The sequence below is a fragment of the Salvia hispanica genome, chromosome 6 (genome assembly GCF_029641045.1).
Source record: "Salvia hispanica isolate PSC_SH4W2 chromosome 6, Shi_PSC_v1, whole genome shotgun sequence".
Classification (NCBI taxonomy): domain Eukaryota; kingdom Viridiplantae; phylum Streptophyta; class Magnoliopsida; order Lamiales; family Lamiaceae; genus Salvia; species Salvia hispanica.
The window spans coordinates 15,089,883-15,102,291 of NC_142697.1; the positions used below are offsets into that span (position 1 = coordinate 15,089,883).

Below are 12,409 nucleotides of genomic sequence, written 5' to 3' on the forward strand. Positions count from 1 at the left end.
AATGCAACAAAAAATCTCAATATATTGTAGGCAAAATCTCAATATTATGCATGTCCAATCTCAATAAAAATGTGATGATATTCCAATGTCATATTGTTGATATTTTTAATACACAATGTTGATATAAAAAAACACTCACGAAAATTATCATATGATAACATAATGACGATATTACCCTTTTGTTGATATTTTGTCTACTATTTATTGAGATTTTGTGAGCTTTAATCTCATCCACTCATTTTAAAATCCAAGGGTGGAGATTTAGTCTTGATTTTGGATTAGGGTGCTAAAAGCATTAGAATAGGACCCTAGTTTAATATACCAAATTATAAGTCGAAAAATCTAATTAATAAAATTGGAGTACTCATATACATATAAATAAATTATAGACTTGGTTATATATATATATAGCTTTTAACAAAAAATAAATAAATTAAAATAGGTGAATTATATGATTTGTAATATATGGACGGTGTGGGGATGATAGAAGATATATGATTGGCTCCAAAATTCTAGGACGATATGAGTCATGACATTAAAACGAAAGGGATGAACTAACTAAATCAACATCAAATAAATGACATAAACATAGGCCGGTGACATGTACATACATTTACAGATAATCTATATATCGACTAGTCAATTGTTTTTTTTCCTTATGTTTTCTTTTAACCACTTTTTGTTAATTGTAGTTTCAGCGACTCTACTTAAATCCATTACTACAATTTTACAATTCGAATTTTTTAGAATAATATACAGTAGTAATAAATGCCAAAAAAAAATTAATAGAAGTATATGTATATTGACACCGCCCCACATGATTTAAACTATGCATTCATGATTAATATACCAACCAGAAAAGGTCCCTATTCAACCTTTCTAAGTCCTTGCCACGTGTCCCTTTCTACACGTGACATTTCTCACTATTTACACATGTAAAAATAGTTAGTGAGATATTAATTTATTTAATTAGTTTGGGTTAACTGCTAAAAGAATCATAGTACAGTACTTTATTTAAATCTGATTTTGGGTTTTCGATATAAAATGGTCACAGTAAAAAATACTCCTTCTGTCCCACTTTAAGTGGAGTATTTATATTACAGAAATTTTATATAGTATTGTTTTATATATAAAATGGAGAAAATAAAACAAAAGCGAGAGAAAAAATAGAGAGAATGACGTTTCTATTTTGAAAATATGTTATTTAAAATGAGACATTTTGAAAAGGAAGAGTGGGACGGAGGGAATAGTATTTTCTAAAATTTGTAGTCAAAGTAGATACTACTACTAGGGGTCCTATTCTAATGCTTATAGCACTTTAATCCAAAATCAAGACTAAATCTCCACCATTGGATTTAAAAATGAGTGGATGAGATTAAAGCTCACAAATCTCAATAAATAGTAGACAAAATATCAACAAAAGGGTAATATCGTCATTATGTTATCATATGATAATTTTCGTGGGTGTTTTTTTATATCAACATTATGTATTACAAATATCAACAATATGACATTAGAATATCAATACAAGGACAAGAAAATATCAAAACATTTTTATTGAGATTGGACATGCATAATATTGAGATTTTGCCTACAATATATTGAGATTTTTTGTTGCATTTGTTGATAAAAACTGCTTATCAACATGTACGAAAATTGAAATATAATTTATCAAATTTCATCACCCAAACATCGTCGGAACATATGCAATTGAGATCTCGTTGGAATCAAATTATCTTTAATTTGATATATTTTTTGCGAAAAAATAATTTAAATTGGGAGAATTACGTAAATTTAAAGATTTGAGATGATTTTGAGGAGAGAGAAAGTAGTTAGTTATAATTACTACATATAAGATTTGACATTAATACACTTTTTATTTAATTAATAATTAGTTAAATTTAAAATATATTACACTTGGCATTATATTAACCACGAGATCTTCTAATCTAATGATTGAAAATTGATCTCAATTTGGAATTGATAATTAGTTAGCAATTGATTACATCCTCTACTACTACTATTAAACAAATTATGCATGTACGCATCATATATTTTGTTACTATTGCAACAATATTTATAAAACATACTGTACTATAATAAAAACAAAATCCAACTGAATTATTTAAGCAGATAACTATATATTTTAATTGTGTAAAATATGTTTGGTTTGGATACCCAAATCAAACAAATGAAACGTGGGTACATTCGGTAAGAAAGAAACTAAAGCGACAGTAACGAAGATATCTCATATTCCTATATTTTAGGAACGATGCAATGTGCTAGACTGCTACCTACTCCGTACTAATAATTTGTTATTAATTCTAGTACTATTTTTCTTACTAATTTGACTCTATTATAAAGAAATTATTTAAAGGATTTGAATTAAAATATTTATGACAAATTCACACATTTAATTATACAAAGATCCAATAAAATTATTAATCTTTTCCAAATTCTACAGATATTAAATTTATAAAGTTAGGAGTAACATTTTCTGAAGTTATTGTAGAATATAAATACTCCATGTAATATTATAATTTATTTTTAACTAATTAATATTTATGGGTCGATTTTAAATGAATTATGTATATGTAGTCATGTAGATGCTCAAATTCCAATTATAGGGTTGTAATTAGTAATATTTATCAAACTTAAATATCCGACAATTATTAATTGTGTGCATGGCTCTTTGGACATCCCAAAGGCTAATCAAAATCGATGCTGAAATAGGCAAATATTGTTTCCGTCCAAGACGCACTTGCATCATTTACAATTCATATTAGGCAATAATTTGAAAACTATAACACTTCCCATTTATTGCGTCGTGCAGCGCGTTCCAGAAAATTTGGACCAAATTCCTTCGCGTTTTTATATCTTTAAAATGACATTAATAATGCACATACATCCTCTAAACTTTTCTTTGAGCACCAATTATCTAATTTTATGTTGATTGACGTTCTAACCACTACTTATCATTTATAATCGCTGTTTATATATTTGTCTTTAATATATTCCTTTTAGTTTACTCCTCCCATCCTTGAAATTCATGGTCAGATTTGGAGAAGTTCTAAATGGTAATATGTGGAAAAAGGGTACGCCTTCTAGATCTTTAGTGCTATTATTTTGGTAACAATAATTAATAAAGTAGCCAAGTATCATTTTCAAGTTCAAAGAGAGTATTTGATGAAATTATAATCTTTAATTAAATTTGAGAAAATTGTACTTTACATTCTAAATTATTATTAACATAAAAAATAATATCTGAAAATAATCATTATAAAGTGTACAAATTATACTCCGTATGAGAATTAACAAAATAATACTTAGGAATCAATATAAATATTCTAGTATACGGAGTACTATTTTTTATGAGTAATAAAATGTTCAAATCTAAAGCTGTGGGGAAGTTTAAAAAGAAGGGGAAATAGCATATCAAAAAGGCCATTAACAAAATAAGTAGATGATAAAGTGCAAATCAGTTGATAAGACATTTCTTCTTCAATTAATTGGTTGAAGGTTCAAGTTATTATGTGGGTAGAAGAAAAATCATTATTAGTATTTTTTTTTTGAAAAATAACCATCGATAGAACAAAAGAAAGATTGCACTATTGCAAACAAAAATACTCATACTAGCCAAAAAAAAAATACTTTGTCCGCTCACTACAAATAATTATGATATAATTTGCTTACTTCATTAGATGGAAAAATTTATCATAAGGGGAAGATTACTAATTTTAATGAACATGAAAATAAAAATAAATATGACTATGAGATATGAATAAATTAACAGAGTACAATAAAACAAAACACACCCTAACTCAGGCGATTACACAGCATGCACAAAGTAAAAAAGAACTAAAACATGAAGTACTTAAGAACTTAGTGTTAGCTTTCAATCGTTCATATACTTTATATGATTATAAATTGTTAAGATATTTTTATTAAACGTATATATAGTTTTTCCTTAATAATGACTTCACTAGGGTGTGATTTTCAACTAACGAATCTTTTGCTTTGAGACAGCATCAAATTATATATAAATGGACTTACATACTTTTTTATATGTATATAGAAATTAATGAATGAACCAAAATCATCAAAGTTTAGCAACTTTAGATAAATTTCTGCCTAAAATTATGTGTAAATTAAGCGTTGGCACGCGTGGCGACTATAATTCAATGTCACACGACATCATCGTACTTTAGGTTTGAATATGCTCTACCATATTGCTCATCATTTGACTTTATTAATACTATGTACGGTACACATATCACTTCCATGCACTTGTATGAGCAAAACTTAGTTTAATTTTACTTTGAAATCCATATACTTAAAAAAATAGTACTCCTAAGAAGAGGCGGACCCACTAAGGGGCATGGGGGGCCCTTGGAACCCCCACTCATTTTCGATGTTCCTATATATATAGTTCATAATTCAATTATCAAGTTAGTCCATAGCTCAGTTGGTCAATTAGTTGGCCAAGTTACAAGGATGTCACGGGTTCGATTCCTTGCGGTTGCTAATATATGTTCATTTTTGGGATTTCTCGAAGCTAGGGCAACTAAATAGATTTATTTATCTATTAACTTATTCATAGTTTTTTACTTTATCGGCTAGATTAATTTATTTATGTTTTTTCTAGTTATATAATTTTTATTTGTGTAAAAATTGTCATTGTAACATCATAAAGTAGTAGTAGTAATTTTTATAATCCTAGAATAAAAATAATTATTTAGTTACATTAATAAGCGTATATATTCATATTATTTAAAATTAAAGTTATGCTTTTTATTTAAAATTATATTCTTCAATTATTTCGACATTGACACTATCTTCATATGTACTTTACCTTATATTGCTCATTTTTAAATTATTTATCTCACGATATTTGTATTGTTCATGTCGTGATTGTTTCTGGCCTTATTGATACTAAAAGTACGCAACAATTGATAATGTTAGTTTGGACCCCCCAGTATCAAAATCCTGCGTCCGCCATTGCTCCTAAGTAATTATGCTATTAAACTTATTTGTTAACAATACACATGTGATCATGAATTTATGTTCAATTAAACTTGTAAAATTTGTTTGTGTCTTAAACCTAATTAGGCTCTACTCGATAATTTATAACAACTGAGTGAGTGATTGACTGTGAATGATTTTGTTATATCCATGCATATATCACGAGGTTGTTCAAGGTTTAAAAAAAAAAAAAAAATTGCACATGTCTGTATATGCACATTTTAATATATAAATAAATTGGGCTTATAAGATGTGGATGTGTTAAAATTCTAATATCTTGTTCCCCACATCGGTTTGGTGATGATCCTAGCTCCTCTATATAAGTGTGGATAATCCTCCTCCTTATGAGGCCTTTTAAGGGGTGAGTGACCCATTTCTAATATGGTATCAGAGAGGGCCTAAGTCGATGATGGTTTATCTCTTTATCTCTTCTCTTGCCTACCCACGTGATGGAAGTCCGATGTGTCATTCCGGCCCACACGTGAGGGAGCGTGTTAAATTCTCCATATCCTTGTCACACATCGGCTTGGTGATGATCCTAGCTTCTCTATATAAGTGTGGATAACCCTCCCCCTTATGAGGCCTTTTAAGGGGTGAGTGACTCATTTCTAATATGGTATCAGAGTGGGCCCAAGTCGATGATGGAGTTTATTTTCTTTATCTCTTCTCTTGCCTACCCACGTGATGGAATCCGATGTGTCATTCCGGCCCACACGTGAGGGGGCGTGTTAAAATTCTAATATCTTGTCCCACATTGGCTTGGTGATGATCCTAGCTCCTCTATATAAGTGTGGATAACCCTCCCCCTTATGAGATCTTTTAAGGGGTGAGTGGCCCATTTCTAATAGTATGTGTGTATTGATATAATCAAATCTTGCTAGCCTTTTGAATTGACGCCATTAAGAGGATGCATATAAAATATCTAATAAAAAAAATAAAAGAAAAGGAAATTTATATGAGAATAAAAGGAATTAGAAATATCTTAAATAATTGATAAATATAATTAATTTCAATGCATGTGTAACTAAGTACTTCTTTCATCCCACAAAGTTTATCCCAGTTTAATCTGATGCGAATTTTAAAAACTGTTTGACTTTGTATTAAATAAATGTGTGTAGTGGAATAAGGGTCCCACATTAAGGAGATGGAGGGGTGTATTTAATATCTATTTTTGATAAGATTACAGTTGAACAAATTTTGTAGGACGGATGAAAATGATAAAATGGGATAAATTTTGTGAGATGGAGGGAGTATTTAAGAAGGATTTGACCAATTAGCACATATGTAAGAAAACAATCTTACGTGTGTATTGGTAGAAAATATTCCAAAGGTTTGAATGTTGAAACCGACTTTCTCTATGTGTAAGTCCACGTCACCCTTTAGCTTGGTCATTCCCCTATATATAAGTAGCTCATTTTCCCCAATGCAAATAACTTCATCTTTTCATCCTCCCTTCCTAGCAAAATCTTTCACACACACACACACACACACTAATACAAGAGCCTCAACATCTTCTTCTTAGTCTTTTTCTTCTGCATATTAAATGGAAGGTACAAAGAAGGTGAAATCCCAAGCGCTTCTATCCAAACTCGCCACCAGCGATCAACACGGCGAAAACTCACCGTATTTCGATGGATGGAAAGCCTATGACAAAGACCCTTTCCACCCCATCACCAACCCTAATGGAGTCATCCAAATGGGCCTCGCCGAAAATCAGCTTTCGCTGGACATGGTGTTGGATTGGATCAAGGCAAATCCGGAGGCCTCCATCTGCAACGCTGAAGGACTCCATGCATTCAAAAACATGGCATTGTTTCAAGACTATCACGGCTTGCCCGAGTTCAGAAAGGTATATATATACATACTCCATATAATAATACTATCAATTAATAAAAAAAATTAGTTATACTAGAAGCTTAGTTAAATTTTGATATGTTTTAGGGAGTGGCAAGATTCATGGAAAAAGCACGAGGCGAAAGAGTGAGATTCGATCCAGATCGCATAGTAATGGCGGGTGGAGCAACCGGAGCTAATGAGGTTGCTATATTCTGTTTGGCTAACGACGGCGATGCATTTCTCGTGCCGTCTCCGTATTATCCTGCGTAAGTCACAATTCTAGTCCACCTTACACGTTTTGCAATTAATAATAGTACTCTCTTCCTAGCTTCTACACTCGCTTCATCACACATCAAAAATAGTATAAAAATTTTTAAACTCCAGAATAATATTTAGTTACGTAACTACTAAAAGGGGTCACCTATTTATTCTCACGCGTCACAATCGTGTCGTAATTATTTCTTCCGAAATCTATACTACACCAGATAAGTTCTGCTCTCTATGTATCACTAAACTTTACTTACGTGCCGAAATAACAAACATAATGTAACAAGCAACAAACATTCTACTTCCTCCAAATAAATTAAACACGCCCTTGAGACCTAATACACGTTCTATGTTATACAATCTGCGCCGTACACGTGTCCATCCAGATTTAATTCGGTGGAGCCGAAGTTGGTAGCACACATGATATTGTTGCATTTAAACAAAACTCTTTTTCAAAGAATGTTTTGAGATGACAAGGAACAAATTATATGTCACTTTTCCAAACCTTTTTTCTTGATTCTCTAGCTGCTACAACTACTATATTTTCAGATTGTGCTACCCCACTATTCGGGTGTGATCAATTTTATACTTGAACTTGACCACAACACCCACCCACTAATTCATTAAATATGGAATTTTCAACATGAATAATATTATAAAATGTTTAGTAATTGACTTGTGGAATTGATATGCTAAAAGTCAATTTGTAGCTCAATCTAGACTCTATCTAGTCAGCGTGGACCACGTGCACAACATATGTCAACTAATTTGATTTATTTATGGTATATAAATTACATATAATTATATCCTAAACTTTTGATTTTGGCGTGCAGATTTAATCGGGATTTGAGATGGAGAACCAAAGTCCAACTACTACCGGTAACGTGCCAAAGCTCGAACAATTTTCAAATGACCAAAGAAGACCTTGAAGAAGCATTTGAGAATGCCCAAAAAGCCAATATCAAGGTTAAAGGGGTAATTCTGTCAAACCCTTCAAATCCATTAGGCACGACAATGGACAAGACCAATTTAAGAAGCCTAGTAACATTCATCAATGAGAAGCAAATCCATCTAGTGTGCGACGAAATATACGGGGCGACCGTGTTCCGTTCACCGCGATTTGTGAGCATTTCGGAAGTAGCGGAGGAGATGGAGTGCAACCTTGACCTAATTCACGTGGTGTACAGTTTGTCTAAGGACATGGGCCTCCCCGGCTTTAGGGTCGGGATTTTGTACTCGTACAATGACCACGTGGTTAGTTGTGCTAGGAAGCAGTCGAGCTTCGGACTAGTTTCCTCCCAAACGCAACATTTATTGGCGAAAATGTTGTTGGACGAAGAATTTACGGACAAGTACTTGTCTGAAAGCAGGAGGAGGCTGGCGAGCCGGTACGACTCGTTTACTAAAGGGCTTAAAGAAGTGGGCATAGGTTGTTTGGAGAGCAATGCTGGGCTTTATTGTTGGATGGATCTTAGGCAACTATTGAAAGAGCCCACATTTGATGGTGAGATGGAGTTGTGGAGGCTGATTGTTAATGAGGTGAAGTTGAATGTGTCACCCGGCTCGTCCTTCCACTGCCACGAGCCGGGTTGGTTTAGAGTTTGCTTCGCGAATATGGATGACGAGACCTTAGAGATCGCGCTAGGGAGGATCCGGATGTTCGTTGAGAAAGGCAAGGGGGCCAAGTCGTGGCAAAGGAACTTGAAATTGAGCTTTACGTCGCGAAAAATGGCCACCTCGCCTCGTATAATGTCGCCTCACTCACCTATACCACCTCACTCACCACTCCTTCGTGCTAATAACTGAGCACATTTCATACACAAACATAGATATTTTTTTTTGCACATGCACCTTGTCCAATATAATTGTAAGTCTAGCATTTCCAATTGTCCAAATGGGCTGTAAGCCCAACCACATTTTATCTGTTTAATTACTGCCCCAAATGTAACTAATTGGGCTGGGCTGAAAATATGTACTGTAGTATGTATCTGCGCTTTGCATCCTCTGAAAAATAAATGGATTTGTAGCCGTTTTTAACTCTTCATTCCTCCATAATTAAAATAACAATAAATTTATGATTTTTTTGCTATGTTACCATTATTATTATTAATTATTATAGTAATAAATTAATATTGAAACCTGCAACCATACTTAATGATCAATCTTTACAGTTAAATAAGCTCTAACTATATTCTAAAACTCATCGCAAATCGGTTCTTTTATTTTTTAAAAATTGTGGTTAAACCCATCCTTTTTTTTGTTTATATTCGAAGATAATTACTTGTATATGAAGAGAAGGATCAGCTGCTTAAGGAGATGCACAAATTGGGGAAGAAATCATAATAACGAAGACGACGGAAAGTGAGCGCATATTTTTTAGGTTTTATTACCTAGTTAAATGGATTTCAAATAATTAATAAATGGGTATTGGGCTAATTAATGTAAATATATCTAACTGAATTTTGAGATAGCTAGAATAAATTGGTCTAATAATCATACTTCAGTACACGTACATCTTTAAACTTTTAATTGAGGATATCTTTTTTTTTTTTACAATTTGATATATTTACTTTTATTGATTTTTAATCGATTAAAAATTATTTTTCTAATACATTTTAGATAAATTAATATTTATTATTTTTTCTGTATAATTTGTGATATTATATAGGTAAGATTTTAAAAGTGTAAAATGTTGGTGAATATGAAATATGCTTTTGGATTTAAGTTTGGGTATATGGTAAGTCTCGACATATTATCGTGAGACATTTGATTACAACAGGGGTTATTTTTGTTGACTGTGAAGTCATTTGAAAATCTAGCGGATCTGCTAACCAAAGAGTTAAATCGTGATCAAATGAATAAATTGCTAGAGAGAATGAGTTTGAAATCATCAACCTAAAGAATTGTCATAGTGGTAACCCAACCATCACGTTTGGAGATCCCAAGAACTTGGTTCAATGGAAAAACTAATCTATAAGAATTCGCATGAAACACTCATCTTTATCTATTCCCTATAGACTACTCCCTCTATTCCAAGGAAGATGACTCATTCCTTGGGCGACACGAGATTTTATGCAGCTTTATTTTGTGTGTTAAGTGGTGTGAGAATAGAGTAGAGCTAAAAGTGTTTCTATTTTTAGTAATGAGTTATTTTGATTGGGACAAACCAAAAAGAAAAGTGAGTCATCTTCAATGAGACAGAGGAGTAATAGAGTGTTGAAAATTTGTCCAGTGGTGAGGTTAAGTCTATTGCTTTTAATGATTTCTACATATCAGGAGGAGATTGAATTCTTGAGCAGATCAAGTATGGCAAGATACTGAACGAGGAATCACTTGTATAACTATGAAGTAAGACAGCTTCATAAAATACACTTATGAATCCAAAGTGGTGTCCAAGATCTGCAATGGACACGCCGTGAATGAATAGTTAACAAAAATATGGAATATATATAAAAATCAATTTTATAATTAAATGCTACTCCATCTATTTATAAATATAAATAAAATTTAAAATCAGGTAAAACGAAGCCCACTCGCATGACACCCACCAAGAGGGGACATTTGCCCCGCCATCTCGTCCCGTCAAGAATAGACAATATTGTGCATTGTGGATACTCTAAAATATTAAAATCCATGAAATTAAACTTAATTTCACATGAGAAACATTTACATGCAGTGATCCTAAAGTTATACTCTCTTAGTCCTTTAAATTTTGTTACAGTTTGATCGGACACAAGTTTTAAGAAATATAATGGAAAGTGAGCTGAAAAAGTTAGTAGGTGGCGGATCCTACTTTTAAAGTATTAGTTTTATAATAAAATGTGAGTGAGAATGAGTTAGTCGAATATTAGATCCATTACCAAAAATGGTAAAAAGTGAAGTGTGACAAAATTTATGGACGGACGAAAATGGAAAAATGTGTCGAATTTTCGGGGACGGATAGAGTAAATTACTATATCCTCGTTCATAAAATTTCTTATTTGACTATTTTAATAAAGTTCTAAATTACTTCATCCTCGTCTATTAAATGTCTTATTCGACTATTTTGATAAAGTTATAAATCACTTAATCCTCATCTATAACATGTCTTATTCGGTTATTTTGATAATGTTCAAAATTACTCCATCCTCGTCTATAAAATGTCTTATTCAGCTATTTTGATAAAGTTCTAAATTACTTCATCCTTGTCTATTAAATGTCTTATGCTATTTTTATAAAGTTATAAATCACTTATTAAATATTTTGATTCTTGCATCATAATACTTGGGTGATAGGCAAATAATTTTAGGAGATATTATTTTGTGTTTTAAATACGTATAAAGAAAAAATATTTTTTATATATTAAAATGAGAGAAAACTTAAAAAAATATATATATACTAATTTTTACGCCCTCCGTCCCATGTTATTCTCACTTTTTATTTTAGGCCGTAAATTGAGATTGATTTTTTAGTGTAATTAAATTAGAATTTAAATGTGATGAGACATCACTTAATAAAGGAGGTCTTAACTTAATCTAATATATTAATTAAATACATTAATTATAACTTAAACTATAAATAGTGTAAGTAGTTTGTGACGAGCTTAAATGGAAGAGTGCAAGTAACATGGGACGGAAGGAGTAATAAACAAACTAACAGATGTGATATACTCCCTCCGTCCCCGATTAAGAGTCACACTTTGTTCGGACACGAGTTTTAAGAAATGTAAAGAAAAGTTGGTTGAAAAAGTTAGTGGAACGTGAGACCCATTTTTTTATATTGATTTTATAATAAAATGTGAGGAATGTGAGACCTACTACTATTTATGGTAAAAATGAAGTGTGACTCTTAATTGGGAATGGACTGAAATGGAAAAATGTGACTCTTAATCAGGGACGGAGGGAGTATGACAAATAGAGTAATAGGAGTATATTTTAGTCCACATAGTCTAGTAAATATATTCACTATAAAAAAACTTAAGGCTACAAAAATTAATACGACCTACATTAGAAAATTTTAAAAAATGTCAATAATTTAGGATGCAAAAGCAAGCGTTCCCAAATTAAAGATAAATTAACTTAATTTTTGTTTTTTTGGTACGCTTTTATTTATGTCCTCTAATTTTAGTTGGGACAACAATAATGACGTTTTTTAAGCGTTGATGGTATATTCAGAAACAAAATTAACGTTCTTAATTGCATTAAAAAATATCTTTTTAACTTTTTTTTTAGCTTGTGTGTGTAACTGTTTTACCAACAATGACTCAAAAAGTTAAAATACTTCATCCACGTTTGTTAAACTAGCG

At 31.7% G+C, this 12,409-nt stretch overlaps 1 protein-coding gene across 1 annotated transcript; it reads left to right on the forward strand.

Annotated features, from left to right (window-relative positions):
• The first annotated feature begins 6,484 nt into the window (after nt 1–6,484).
• On the forward strand, nt 6,485–9,162 carry LOC125207816 (1-aminocyclopropane-1-carboxylate synthase-like). Its single transcript, XM_048107314.2, has 3 exons — nt 6,485–6,871; nt 6,964–7,124; nt 7,959–9,162. The coding sequence occupies exons 1-3, from the start codon at nt 6,566–6,568 to the stop codon at nt 8,929–8,931; spliced, it is 1,440 nt and encodes a 479-aa protein (XP_047963271.1). The 5' UTR covers nt 6,485–6,565; the 3' UTR covers nt 8,932–9,162.
• Nucleotides 9,163–12,409: the final 3,247 nt, after the last annotated feature.

Excerpts from the sequence above, each read along its gene's own strand:
- LOC125207816 (XM_048107314.2), top strand. The coding sequence starts at position 6,566 with ATGGAAGGTACAAAGAAGGTGAAATCCCAAGCGCTTCTATCCAAACTC. Across the intron at positions 6,872-6,963 it reads GCTTGCCCGAGTTCAGAAAG|GGAGTGGCAAGATTCATGGA; the intron begins GTATATATATAC and ends GATATGTTTTAG. Across the intron at positions 7,125-7,958 it reads CCGTCTCCGTATTATCCTGC|ATTTAATCGGGATTTGAGAT; the intron begins GTAAGTCACAAT and ends TTTGGCGTGCAG.